This window comes from Lethenteron reissneri, chromosome 58 (genome assembly GCF_015708825.2).
Source record: "Lethenteron reissneri isolate LAM-NWPU_2019-01 chromosome 58, ASM1570882v1, whole genome shotgun sequence".
In the NCBI taxonomy this organism is placed as follows: domain Eukaryota; kingdom Metazoa; phylum Chordata; class Hyperoartia; order Petromyzontiformes; family Petromyzontidae; genus Lethenteron; species Lethenteron reissneri.
This window is the reverse complement of record NC_083836.1, coordinates 9,197,515-9,212,022: the sequence shown is the minus strand read 5'-3', so window position 1 is coordinate 9,212,022 and position 14,508 is coordinate 9,197,515. Positions and strand designations below refer to the sequence as shown.

General features: G+C 50.1%; 1 protein-coding gene across 3 annotated transcripts in view; it reads right to left on the bottom strand.

Moving 5' to 3' along the window:
• LOC133357630 (WD repeat-containing protein 44-like) overlaps positions 1-14,508 on the bottom strand; it is a 51,085-nt gene that overhangs the window by 19,543 nt on the left and 17,034 nt on the right. For 2 of the 3 annotated variants that reach the window (XM_061575685.1, XM_061575687.1), the window contains exons 2-14: positions 14,156-14,198; positions 11,786-11,854; positions 9,746-10,556; positions 8,740-8,867; positions 8,080-8,166; positions 6,499-6,635; positions 6,047-6,133; positions 5,248-5,354; positions 4,740-4,891; positions 4,471-4,609; positions 3,596-3,654; positions 1,872-1,985; positions 740-862 (exon numbers count right to left, since the gene is read on the bottom strand). In XM_061575685.1, coding sequence (XP_061431669.1) covers positions 740-862; positions 1,872-1,985; positions 3,596-3,654; positions 4,471-4,609; positions 4,740-4,891; positions 5,248-5,354; positions 6,047-6,133; positions 6,499-6,635; positions 8,080-8,166; positions 8,740-8,867; positions 9,746-10,556; positions 11,786-11,854; positions 14,156-14,198 — 2,056 coding nt within the window. The remainder of the gene's footprint in view (positions 1-739; positions 863-1,871; positions 1,986-3,595; positions 3,655-4,470; positions 4,610-4,739; positions 4,892-5,247; positions 5,355-6,046; positions 6,134-6,498; positions 6,636-8,079; positions 8,167-8,739; positions 8,868-9,745; positions 10,557-11,785; positions 11,855-14,155; positions 14,199-14,508) is intronic. The other variant, XM_061575686.1, reaches the window with a different exon arrangement.

Sequence of the window (14,508 nt, the reverse complement as noted above, 5' to 3'; positions counted from 1 at the left end):
CCAACTGTCGCCGGCAATAGACGGACTGATTATGAAGAGTGTTAACCCCGATGGTGCTTGTTAATAAAGAAGTGCCTCCAAGTCTTATCGTTTCCGAGTTAATCACTACATATGTACACATACGTGCATATACAAGGAAACGGTGCTGCCCTGCCATTACTTGCTCATGTCACTGCTGGCTGAAGGGCCTTCAAGAGAGAGGGCTCTAGACAGAACCTCTTCTTCCACAATGACCAGACGTCTTGGAAGAGGTGGGAGTATTTACACTTACCCCACCACCAGCCCCGCTGAACGGTTGTACTTAGTTATTCTGCTGGATGGACAGGCGCCAATTGAGTCTCCGCAGTGCCAATGATTACACACCAGACCAGGTACTTATTTAAGGCTGAGTGGACCTAGAAGCAGTCCATGGCCAGTTCAGATAATCACCTCTCAAGTTAGCCCATGGCCAGAAATCCAACTCGGACTGCCGGATTAGTAGCCCCTATTGTATTGTAACAAGTGATCCTCCTATACCTAGACTGGAAGCTATCACGGGGATTGTGATATTTTTTTTATCATATGGCTGCAAGCCACCAACGGCAATGCATGTTCATTGTTCCAGTCACGGCAAACAGAGCCAAACCCCCGACTAATCCTGTTCCGCACACCCTATCCCACACTCGGTGGAGCAGTGCCTGACAGGCAAAACAAGTCACGGACGGATTCCACGAGCGAGCGAGCGAGCGCCGTGTGTTACCCGCGGGTGGAAGGCGATGGCGGTGACAAAGTCGATGTGCTGGAAGCAGCAGAGGCACTCCTTGCGCGAGATGTGCCACAGCCGCACCGTTTTGTCCATCGAGGACGACAGCAGGAAGTAGTTCTGTGGACGTCGAGAGAGCGAGAGTAGAGATTCACCTTTTGTTTCGTACGTATACATGTTGAGCTTCTTTCTCGCCGTACGTAGGGAAAAGTGCTACTCGGAGGTGCGGGGAAAGACAAAAACTTAACAGGTTTTTGTGTTTAGTTTGTTGTCCTTCCCCGCACCTCCGATCAGCTCGGTTGGCTACGTACGGTCCGAAGGAAGTTCAACGTACGTACCATAATAAACAAAAACAATAAACTCAACTTTTTATTTTACCGGGTAAGGCTCACTGAGCTATAGAGCTTTTTTCAGAAGCGGCCTGGCCACAAATGATATGCCAACAAAGTGGCTTATCACGTGGGAATTTATAGCAGCCAAATACTCTGAATGCTTGTTTCTAAATGTGGAGTGAAAGACCGGAGGACCCGGAAAAAAATCCATGCGCCCACTGCGAGAACATAACTTCAAATAAACAGGTGACAGGGTCGGGATCTAACCCACGACTTCCTGTATACCAAGCGAGGTAGTTAACATCTCCTAGCCACCCCGGCTGACCATTACTATTATTCAACATTATCTCACCACCGCAGCGCCACGCCATGATCATTCTGTAGTTTTACAAGTTGGCGTTGCTTTGCATGCTCTTCAAAAGTTGAGCTTCGGGAGTAAAATTGAGATTGTTTTTTTTTAGTAAACCGAGGTACGGTACATCTGGCCACGTTATTTTGACGACCCACTGCGGTTGGCTGAGCGGTAGCGTAGATGCAGCGGCTAAGGTATTGGACACGGCAGCTGTGGGCTTAGCGACGTCAGCGAGGACGTGCTGGCTGTGCGAATGGTGGTGGGAATGGCAAACAACCCCTGGTTGAGCCAGTGGTGCTCAAGTGGATAATACTGGCCCGAGTTGGTAGTGGTGTTGTGTGGACGTATTGGTTACGCGAACAACGGTGGCGATGGTGGTGGTGAAGATCTCTCCCAAAGGTGGTGAATGGGAAGGGTAGAGGCACGTGCGTCGACGCGTACTTGCCTTTGACCACGACAGGTCAAGCAGGTCGGCCGTGTGTCCGCTGTATTTACAGAAAGGCTGTCTCCTGAAGGGCGCCGCACTGTCGCTCCTTTCAGCGTCGTCCGGAGAGCCGATCTGTGCCATGAGAAGCACTGCTCGTCAATAGGCACTGGAGTTGGCTATGTACCGGATTGGCTGGTGGAGAATTAAGGTTATTGTCGGGCTAGTCGAGGATTCATCACTGATTTTTGGGGTTGGTCTCGTAATGATCTGAGCAGATCTGCATCATGAACCCTCCTCCACCCGACGCAGCCAAACAAATTCAACTGCCATGGAGAACAAGCGTTTCAACGTGCCAGTTATTATTGGTTCAGTTGATCGCTAGGTTCAGGAGCAATTCTGACAACCAAATACAGATTTAATCAATCAATTTTATTTTACGTGCCAATGTAGCCCTCAATCAAGGTAGGCATCAGTGCACATTACAATAGAACGAGAGCAGTACATGTGACATAGAGCAACAGGAATGAAAAAAGAAAACCATCACGCCCTCCGCGGCTAACACCGACCTAGGGGCTAGTCTACATAAACTGGATACTGGCATCGCTAGAACTGGCTCCGAGTTGATTTTCGTGCCAGCTTTCAATATTCTGCTTTGAGCTTGCGTCTAATGATTCATAAAGTCCAAATCTTACACGGGTCGCGTGCGACCTAGTCACACCGCGCACGCCAGGCCGGGCTGAACGCGCGGCTGTGACGCGCGCCAGGTTGCGAGGCTGTGCCACATGGAGGGCAGCGGAGGGCAGTTGCAGAAAGATCCACTTGTGTACTGCGATTGCGAACTCCCCACACCTACGTTGCACGTCTCCGCCAACGCACACCGACCGGCGTGACGCGCGCAAACAAATAACCCCTCTGTGACCCACGCATTGTAGGGAGGCCGTCATCCAGCAACAGAAAGCCATGAGGGCTGTAGATGCATAAATCGATTGCAGAACAGTGTGTTCTCCTATAACGCGGTAGGTGGGTTCCAGAAGAACACCGCGTGAGGGAAAAAACCCGCGTTATAATAAATAATAGGGTAAAGCGCAGTCCGCGAAAACACGTAAGACGTGTCTGCAGGCTGAGCAAAGACTGAAGTGCGTGGGTAGCATCTGGAAGTATCCAGCAGCATCCCAATGCCTTGTGTGATGCAACGGCGAGGCAGCCGCAGGACCACTTATTGCTACCCGCGTGACGTAGTTCCGTTCACTCAAATCGCGTTAAATATTAAATTCACATCCGCGTTATAAAAAAATAATGTTTTCTCTCATACATTCATCGCGTTATATCCAATCCGCGTTGCAGAACTGGCTGGACTTGCGATGTGTTCGAGGAACAAGATACTTAAGTGCAATAGTCAAGCACCGGGTGAGGTTTTTATGCTGCAACATGCTGTGCACGTGTTGTTTTTGTTGCTGCCACTGCTATGGGTCAGTTTGTCCATGTGCTTAACTCATAGTTGGACGGTTCAGAGTTCACATCCTAGTCTGGAGATGACTCAAACCATCGTTATCAATTATCCTTTGCTGCAGAGAGTAGCCTCGACACGGGAATGTGGAAATTCCACAAGGCTCCACGTCTCACAGAAATAGGGGCTTATTATTTGAGGGCAGATTTATCGGACATACGCCGCTCAAAGACGGTAGGGAACGTGCACCTAGCCTGGCACAAGCCATGCGGTTGTAGCTGCGCTTGCCGTATACCTCTGTCTCTGACTTGATGGAGCTCAGGCTGTCCTGGGAAGGAGAGGGAGACACCCGGCCTGGAGAGACAAAGGTGGACGTCAAAGACCCAAAGAGTCTGCGTGTGAACGTGACAACGCAACACCTCCGGTACAAAGTCAGTCTCTTGAGCATTCTCGACGATCGTGTGAAGCTACGATAATAAAAATCACTATCGAGCAGATGAGTATGGAGGAGTCCACACTGAGCAACTAGAAGTGAAGTTGTCTTGATTCTCGTGGCCAGCCCAAACAACACCACAGGTGTCCCCAGAAAACTAGGCGAAGGAAGTCACCGCTTGTAACTCTTGATTGAAGAATAAGACAACAGGAGAGAATCACTGCCTCTGTAAAAATTAACGGCTTCCAGAGAATTCTTGACATTTTCTTATGAAGGAGCAACAAAGAAACAAGAAGTCTCCTTGACATGGCAGCCTTGACAACAAGTCAAGGCTGCCACGTCAAGTGAGGTGAGGGAAGCTGCAATATCTCAGAGGTGTGACAACGGTGAACGGCACCGGCTGCAGAGGATGGCGATGGAGGGAACATTGGAAGGTGTTCAGGAGAAGGCAACGATCAAACAGTGGGCGGGGATGGAAGTTCTCTCAGTTGAAAGGCGCGGCGACGAACAGGGGAGTGGAGAGGCACTGCAAAGAGACGAGTTTGGTGAAGGAAACGGTCATCACCAACAGCCCAAAAGGTCTTGGAGGGACTAGAAGTGACCACAGTTCAACGTGTAGGTTTCCAATGTGTGTATGTTGGACTGCTTTCGCACCGTACGTAGCCAACCGTGATAATCGGAGGTACGGGGAAATGACGCACGAGTGTGGGTGCGCGAGTGTGCGCGTTTCTGCGCACCCTCCGTGTTGTACTTCTGCCGCATGTTGCTGAAGAACTCGTGCGCCTGCTTGAGCACCCAGATGCGAACCACGTTGTCCTGCCCGGCCGTCGCGAGCAGCCGCCCACAGTGCGAGAACTTCATGGTCCACACGGCGCCCTGGGCAGTGCGGAGGAACGCGGGGCACGGCAGAGATTGGCTCAACGACGCCGAGGAGGCCAGCACATAGTTACTCATCTTCACAACGCAGGGTTATCAGAACAGCTCAGGGCGTCACAGAACGGCTCACCTTGTGCTCCTGGCTCAGGTCCTGCACCATGACGATCTGGTCGAAGTCGTAGGGCCCCTTGTAGCCGTGTGCGGCGCGGAACTTAACGGGCCTCGTGTATGGCATCCCCTCCTCCTCGTCGCTCGACTGATCCTCCTGCTCCCCGTGCAGCACTGGCCAGGGACGAGAGGCACGGGGAGCGTGCCGCCGCGGACACGCGTGTGAGCCTACGTGTATATGTACGCTGGGGGAAGTGATCAAGGCCAACGCCAGTGACGATTACCTGAACCGGTTCTGGGCCTCCCATACGTCGACTCCGCCTCAAATGAGTACAAGGTGCGGTGAGTAACCATCGCCACTGGGGAGACAAAGGCGTCCCGGGCGTGGTGCTGGCCACCCATCCCCTCGTGTCCCGTGCCGGCCTTCGTAGGTGCTACTCGCTAACAGCACTTTCCCCAACAGTCTGTTAAAAGGCTATACGGGGGATCTTTGTCTGTGTGCGTGCGCCCTCACTCTCGCGAGGCTGTACCTTCGTCCCGCACGCTGCGCACTTTGCTGACGGCCCGCTCGCCGTACTCCTCGGCCAACACCTTGGCCTTCTTCATCGATTTCCCGAGGAACCGCTTCAGCTGAACTCTGTGAAGGAGCACGAGTCGGCAAGGCTTGGCAGGGCAGGTAACTTTTGACTTACTTTAACAATTAAAATAATAATCGCATTGTTTTATTTTTCTCAAGATTTACATTCTATTTTTCACTTTTGATGAAAATCCAAATTTCCATAAAACGCCACTAAAGTGAACGGTGAGAACCCGAACTGCTACCGCGTATATTTTCGCCGGTTGTGCCGTAACAGCTTAATGACGTTTCGGACATCGTTCCAGTTCCTGAAGCAGCTCCCAGCACGTGAAGCGAAACGTCGGTCGTCACGCCGAGCGGCGCGCGGCACGACCGGAACGTGCGCTCCGGAGAGCGATAACAAAAGGACTGGCTCTCGCGGTGGCTATGAGATGTTAACTACCTCGCCTGGTATACAGGAGGTTGTGAGTTCGATCCAGACCCTGACGCCTTTATGTTGGAGTTTTCATGTCTCTCTCCCCGTAGTTATGTGGATTTTTCTCCGAGTCCTCCAGTTTTTCCCTCCACATCGTCAAAACATATACGTTTAGAGTATTTGGCTGCTATACATTTCCACACGACAAGCCACTTCGTTGCGCTATCCATTTGTGGCCAGATCACTTCTGAAAAAGAGCCATTAAGCTCAGTTGGCCTTACCTGATAAAATAAACTAAAACTATTTCAGTTTTTACGGAGATTAACAGGCAACTCACGTTTTCTGCTTGAGTTTTTTGCCGTCCTGTTCCACTCCTTGAGGTTGGCACTTCTCCTCGTCGTCCGAGCCCGCTGCACCTATGCTGCTGCACAGGACACCGTTGCAGGCCGTCAAGGTGTGCACGTCGTCCCAGCGTGTTGGTGTGTGACAATGCAGTGATGTTGTCAACAATATTGTTTCTTGCTTGTTTGCCAACCAAGGTTAATTTGACCGGTTACGCATAATTATCTGTCTGTCCCTCCCTGCCGTCTGTCCGCCGGTCTGTAACGGTGCTCGAATACCAACAAAACTTTAGTATAAAGTTGCACTGCTGTTAGGCACTCGGCTCTGCAGAAAAAAGACGAGTAATCGATCAACAGGTTGCCCAAAACTTGGGAAGAAAAAAAAAACGGCGCTTAAAGAACCCTGCTCAGCCCGATCTCTCAAATCCCCACCAGGCACCCCGCCCACCTGATGAACTCCTTAGTGCGCCGCATGATGTGCAAAGCCAAGGGGTTGTGGCCTTTTGGGAGTTTCTCTTCGGCCTGGTTCAGCGGAATCTCCTCTCCCGTGTCCAGGTTCTTGACGATCACCATCGCAAGGATTTCCTGCCGGGGCAACAGAGGAAAACGTAAAAAAACGGCGGCGACAGCAGCGGCTTGCTCCCAATCACGTCACTGTCGTTGTACATGCTAGAGACCTGTCGTCGATCAACTGCTGGGAGAGGGGTCTGTCCACTTGGTCAGTCTGGGTTGGTGATTCCTGCGATTACTGCACATGCGTAGAATTGTGAGTGCAACAAGTATGACTATTATATCATGATGTACATTTAAACTAATGTACATGAGACAATTGATAAACTTGATGCGGGCAACACAGCTGAGATGGTATGAAAGGGTGCAGCGACACAAGAGACCCACAACGCATAAGACACGCATGCTACGAATACAAAAAGACAGGAATGAATTATTGAAATAAATCACACGCCCAGATCGTGACAATGTATTGAAACTCGAGGCTTCACATGTCATTATATGACCATTATCAAACTCACACGACCCCACAAAACGACAAAGGTCCCCCCCGTACAACCACATAGACTGTTGAAGCAAGTGTGGTTATAGAGTGAGTGGTATGACCAGAACCACGCCCACCCACTTGTTTCCCCAACACTGCTGTTTGCACATGACACCAGGTCCTCAATTGAGGCTGAGTTAACCTAAGAGAAGTTCAGAACAGGTTTAGAAATTCGCCACTGTTAGTCATGGCGAGGAATCGAATTCAGGTTGCCAGGTTGGTACTAACCACAAATCTTTCATATTCTTAGGTTTTTTCGGTAAAGTCACGTAGGTAAAACATCAAAATTAATAAAAAAATAAAATAAAGATCACGACGTTTCGGAGGCAACACAAGTCTCTGTCATCAGGTGGGACCGTCACAGCCAAATCCCACCTGATGACGGAGACTTGTGTTGCCTCCGAAACGTCATGATCTTTATTTTATTTTATTTTTATTAATTTTGATGTTTTACCTACGTGACTTTACCGAAAAAACCTAAGAATATGAATCCTTGCAGTCACGAAAGCTTCAAATCTAGACAAATCTTTCCTCTCCACCCACAGAGATACATTCTCTCACACAGAAGAAAGACTTCCCCCGTAGAGCCATAAGACTTTTGGGGCAAGTGCTGTTAATGGCACACAACAAAGAAGTAGGTGGCCAGCACCACGCCCAACCGCCTTTGTCTTCCCAGTGGCGATGTTTACACACCGCACCAGATACTCATTTGAGGCGGAGTCAACCGAGGGGACCGGTTCAGATAATCATCACTGGTGTTGGACGTGACCAGGAATTGAACTCTGGTCGCTAGGTTTGTAGCACAGCACGCTAACCGCTACACTACCGCTCCCCACTATGCCCTCAAGTGACAAAAAAAATACAAAGATCCACAGTAAAGCCTTAACACTGTTTGGGCAATTGCTGTTAGCGAGCATGATGCCCTCACACACACACACTCACACAAACTGTGTAAACCTGTGCACAAGATCTCACCTCGTCGGTGAGATCCCGTCCAGAATTGGAGCGTGGGCGATCAGCTTTAGCTGCTGGTCGACTGTCAGCTCCACCAGCATCCTTCTCCTGACAGGGAGAAAACCTCATCAACGCCAGTTCTCCAATCACTGTACTGGCTTCCGATATCGAACTAATTACATTTTGACTTCCTGTATTTTCCTGAAGATGCTTTCTTGTGAGTTCAATCGTGCGGGTATAATCCCAATTAGCTCCACGCACTCTACATCCACCGCATGACAAGAGCCAAAGAAATCAAGTTGTCACCTGGACAAATGCGCCCGTCAATTTTCTTCTTCACCAAACCGGTTACGTCGAAAACCATGACAAAACAGTCAACGATTCTACGCGACGTTTTTTTTGGCTGGCCATCACACCCGGCGTCGCCGGGAGTTCAAAGAAACCCTCAGCCCTCGTCTCGTGACTGCGCTTCCCCCCCCATCTGGGCCATTCTCCCACACGCCCTGCTGTGGTGGGGGGGTTTCGTCACACGGCAACAAACAGGCAATCGCTCGCTGCATTTGATGTTTTTTTTCTCAACCGGTTTGATCGGTGTCCGGCTCAATGCTCCGACCCCGCGAGCCATCTGGCCACGTCGCGACCACCGCACCCCCCCCCCCCCCCACACACGAGGGTTTTCACCTGTGCCTCGATGACCTTTTCCCCTGCCGTGAGACTGGCGAGATCCAGGGACTGGAGCTCCTTGGCAAGATTCTCCACGGCTGTGTTGGGGCTCACCAGACCGCTTGGAGACACGGGCTCTTGTGGGACTGCAACCACGCATGAAGCGGACAACTGCAATCACGGTGGGGTTACACGGTACGGCTAGACGACAATATTTACTGTGCGACGTAAGCGGACCAGAGGTCCATGAAATTACAATTAAAGCAGCATTGGTGGATGAAATTACAATTATACTGTGATTGCAATTTATTATGACAACAGTTACAATTGAAACTGAGCCCATGTCTGGAAGTAAAGGTCAACGATAATCTGATTTGTAAAATATGACAATATCATGATAATCCTTTCTAAAGTTTCAATTCTAAAATATTAAACTTTTATGACAAAATATTTACGAAATAAACATATAACGAATAAATCCATTGTCAAACTGTAATTCTACGCTCCCTGGGTGGCATGGTGAGGTATGGCCAAACAGTCCTCGCCAAAATAAGTCAGAATGTCAAGGCGGTGAGAGATCACCAAGATTATAAATGCGCTTAGTAACGGAGACCTGTGTAACAGTACAATATCAAAGCAAAAAGGCTTTGATATTGTATTGAATCATTACATAAACACACGACAAACACAAAAATGCAAAGACTAACATCACCCATATAGCCTTAACAGACTGTTGGGGCAGGGGTGCTATCAGTGAGCAGCTATGAAGGCCGGCACGGCACACGAGGGGGTGGATGGCCAGCACCACGCCCAGCCGCCTGTCTCTCCAATGATTTTACACACCACACCAGGTACTCATTTGAGGCTGAGCCGACCCAGGGGAAGCCCAAGACTGGTTCATATAATCATCACGAGTGTTGGCCGCGAGCAAGAATCAAACTCGGGTTGCTGGGCACGTAGCGCAGCGCGCTAACTACTACACTACTTCTCCTTGCACGGGGACACACACAAACTCGGTACTCACCTTCCAGCAGAGTTGGCCTCTTCACCTCCTCCAGCGACGGCTGCCCCTCTACCTTCTTAGGTCTCTGTGGAGGGGGTGGCCGTGGAGGCGGCATTAGCTGCTGCTGCTGCTGCTGCTGGGGCTGCTGCTGCTGTGGCTGCTGTTGCTGTGGCTGCGCATGAACCGCCGGCACGCGGGGGGGCGGCACTTGTGGCCGTGGCGGCGGTGGCTTCTTGTGGCTCGCCACGATGTCGGGCTCCTGCGAGGCTCTCGCCGAGCGATCGGTGGCAGCGGCGGTTGTACTCGAATCCGCTGGTTCTACGGGTTCCTTTCCGGCCGGCGGATCGGCTCCCGGCTTGGCTCCGCTGCTCCCCCTTTCGCTTCCTCCTTCCGCCGACGCCTCCACGTCGTTTTGCTCGCCCTGTGCTCCTGCTTTGTCGCCATCGTACTCAGATTTTTTGTCGGCGGCCTCCAGGGCGTGCGCCACCACCTCCGGCATCGCCGCACTGCCCACGACAAGGGGGCGGCAGTTTTCTTCTGGGGAGACGATTGATCCTTCGGCGGCTGTCACCGCCACGCTTGTGCCATCGGAGTTACCTTGCTCCCCCCCCTGCTTCTTCTGATCCTCTCTTTCTACCTCCACCGGTGGTGATAGCAGCGGCAACGGTGATAGCGGTTCAAGTTTTGCTGCAATGACCGAAGGTGGAGGAGCGGCGGTGTTACTGCCATCTCGCAAGGCGAGTTCATTGATCAAGCGGTGATCAGTTGCTTGGGGCGGCCGGGGCGGCTCCTCTGGCTTGCGCTGTGTGCTGTGGCTCTGCAAGTCATCCTTCTGATGAAACAGAATGATTATAGTAGGGGGGGGGAGGGGGTCGGTGGAGAGAGGGGGAGGGAACCGTTGAGTACCGTAGCAAGAAAGTTGACTCCAATGACTATTTTCCACTGTACAGCCATGCCACACGGGGATTCAGGAGGAGCCCGAGTTGTTTTTTTCCACTGCAGAAGCCGAGCAGTGCCGTTGACTTCACAAGTAACGAACGAGTCATTACGCTGAACAGCGGCCCTGCCTAGCCCCAAGCCAGATGCAGATGTGCGAGGCCGATGTGTCACCATCTTGGTTCAGGCTCGACATGGCAAGCAGCCAGTAGAAAAAAAACAAAAAACACCCACACTTGTGCAGGCCCTAAGCTGGCACAGCTCAGGCTGAAACGCTTCTTTGAATCCAGTGAAGTTTAATCAAATTTACAATTTCCGTGACATGTATAAAGCATTAGAGGCAGTAACAGCAGTGCTGACAGGCAATAGGAAAAAAACTAAACTATGTTTTTTAATCAGGTAAGGGCCACTGAGCTATACAGCTCTTTTTCAGAAGTGACCTGGCCACAAATGACAGCTCAACGAAGTGGCTTATCGTATGGAAATGTAAATTAAACACTCTAAACACGTGATGTTGATTCTAAATTTGGAGGGGAAACTGGAGGGCCCAGAGAAAAATCCACGCGACCACGGAGAAAATACGCAAACTCCAAATATACAGCAGCAGGCGTCAGGGTCGGGATCGCACCCACGACCTCCTGTAGACCCGGCGAGGTGGTTAACATCTCGATACCGTGCCACCCAATGATCTCTGAAGCGAAGCAGAGGCAACCCTTGTTAGCATTTGGATGGGAAATACCAGATGTAGGCTTGAGCTACAGGTGGCCAGTAAATGGCAGTACAGTAATGGACCGAATCCATCTGTGCAGAGCTTTGAGTGTCATCCCTTCGTATGCATGGCTGGTGTTCTCTGGGTACTCCATTTACTCCAACATGAAGAGGCTTGAGACATAATCAGGTATTCCTGGGTACATAAATGACTTGACCATTAAATTGTACAAATGTAAATATAATTTCCCTTAACTCAGCTGGCCTGTGCTCTTTATCCTAATTAATCCAGGCAACCGCCCAACACACACAGTATCGATTATAAACAAAGCAAAATCTTTTGGGTGAAGCTCCTCAACAAAGATCCCCCAAGATTCGAACATTGCTTCTCCACGAACCCTCGGTGTAAACTCTCACCTCTGCATCTGCAAGAGCAGCAGCACACGCTGTTCCACCACCACCAGAATCTTTTCCGACAGCTTCATCCTGTGTGAACATCCAATGTTAGCAGAGAGCTCTACCACGGCAGATAGATCCGGAGTGGGGGACCACTCTTTCATTAACGAGGCCCGAAGAGGACCTTCAAACACCTTGAGCGGGCAACCATGCATTGACACACACACACACAATCACACGCCAGCCGGCTCGTGTCACTGTAAGGGGCCCGTTGCGGTGGCCGACGTGACAAGAGCATGGAACGAAAATACAAATTTTCGATTTAAAGCTTTCGTGACTGCAGGGATTCATCTTCTTGTTTCGCTCCAATGAGCCATTGGAGCGCTGTCTTTCAGACAGCTCTGTCTTCACCTGAGGACGGCTGCTTGTGTTGTGGCCGAAACGTCGTTAGAATTTTATCTTATTATGTAAATGTTTTATTAATTTATTATTTCCCTTCTACGTGACTTTACCGAAAGAACCAAGAAGATGAAAATAAAAAATGCAAAGTTGCAAAGTCAAAAATATTCCCCACCGCCCCCCCCAGTACCCGATTAGTGCGGCCAAGATGCTGGCAGTGCCAGTTAAGTATTGTTTGCGGTTGGGTTGAAGTGGTAGCCATTGTGTGGCCATGGGCCAAACGATATCAAGCGACGGCCATGTCTGGGTTTGTGAACCATTGGTTCCCCGACCCCTGGGTGAGACAATAGCCAGTGAACAAATGCACTGGCGACCTGGGTTCAATTCCCAGCCATGCTCGTGAGCAGTGGCCGGTGGTATTCTGAACCTAGTTTTGGGACTCTCCTCCTAGGGCAACTCAGCCTAAAATGAGCAGATGGTGTAGTATGTAAACATGAGCACGAGGGTGACCAAGGTGGCCGAGTGTGATTCTGGCCACACCAGCCACTTGTGCGCTAATGCAGTGCCTCAATCAGCGACTGAACGATGCATCGATTAAAACCAAATTTTATAAAAACACATTTTCTACTATGTTATATGTTATGTACTAATTCATTATTTTGGCCACTGTGTATGTTGGACGTAATTGGTTTATGTAAAGCCTGCAGCCAACAGTCAATGTTCACAGTAAAGACAAAAAATAAAACGCTTTTTTTTCATTAACCTAAATGTACATTAGCATTTGCATATATTTCCTGTAAATCGCTAATAACCAATTTTTTTCCCCAAGCGTGATTCGAAGCACAAACCATAGGAGACTTGATTTTAACACGGGACCTTGGGATTGCCAGTTGAGTCATCAGACCACGTTCACCACTGAAATCACCAAGTTGAAGGTTCTGGTGATGATGATGGTAGGAGTCGATGTGATGTGGGGTGCGGTCGTGTTGTGGTTAGCGTGCTGCATCACGAACTCAGCGACCTGAGTTTGAATGATCACTCATGGCCAACACCAGTGACTATTATCTGAACCAGTCCTGGCCTCCCCTAGGTCCACTCAGCCTCAAATGGGTACCTGGTGCAGTGTGTAAATATCACCACTAGAGAGACAAAGGCGGCTGGGCATGGTGCTGGTCACCCACCCCCTTGTGTGCCATGCCGGCCTTCATAGGTGCTCGCTAACCGCTCTTGCTCTTACAGTCTGTTAAGGTTATATGGAGATCTTTGCCTTTGATTGTGGTAGAGATGGTGGTGGTGACCTTGGTCGTCATGATGGTGCTAGTGGTGGTGTTGAAAGTGGTAGTAGTAGTGATAGGAGTGGAGGTGGCAATGACGGTGATAGTGGTGGTGGTGCGCTGGTGATAGTGTATGTGGTGGTAGTCGAGGTGAGTGGTGGTAGAAGTGGTGGTGGCAATGGTGGTGGTGTTGTGGTTTTGGGTTTGTGGCGGTGGTGGTATTCGAGGCGGTGGCAATGGTGGCGATGGTGGGGTTTCGATTTAAAGCTTTCGTTACTGCAGGGATTCATCTTCTTGGTTCTTTTGGTAAAGTCACGTAGAAGGGAAGCAATAAAATAATAAAAATAAAACATAATATAATAATTCTCACGACGTTTCGGCCACAACGCAAGCAGCCGTCCTCAGGTGAAGAACATGTCTGTCGATAAGACAGAGTCTAAATGACACGTCTTAGGCTTGGAGTGTCTATTTAAGCTGTGTTTTATTTTTATTATTTTATTACTTCCCTTCTACGTGACTTTACCGAAAGAACCAAGAAGATGGTGGGGTTGTGGTGGGTAGTAGAGGTGGTGCTGGTGGCTGTGTTATTGGGGTGGCGGGTTCAGAGGGAACATGCGAATGTGACAGCGAATTAAACAAAAATTAAAATCAAACGAGCGGTGCGCCGGTCGATAATTTTTTTTTTTATTCGCGTGGTCGTAAGCAAGGTGCCACTTACAGACACTGCTGGGTTCTTGATCAGCTTCTTTGAAGACGAACGCCTGAAGGAGAAACAAAATGGGAAGAAAAAAAAATCAGTCACTCTCATGCCTATGGGGTAGCGCCTCCCACTCGCCCCCCTCCTCCCTCCTCCACCAACACGACGGCAGTGTACATTCCACCTCCCGAAATTAAACCGCTTTCCTCCCACACCAAAACATATTCTGAGGAATTGGCCAAACGTTTTAAATCAGGCCCGTCATGACAAATCCAGGTTTCCCTGGATAAACCGGCGTTTTTCGGTGGCAATGGTCTCTGCTGGGTGGCCCCCCTTGAGCCAGTCGTAGAAATTCCACATTCCCTTGCTAGGAG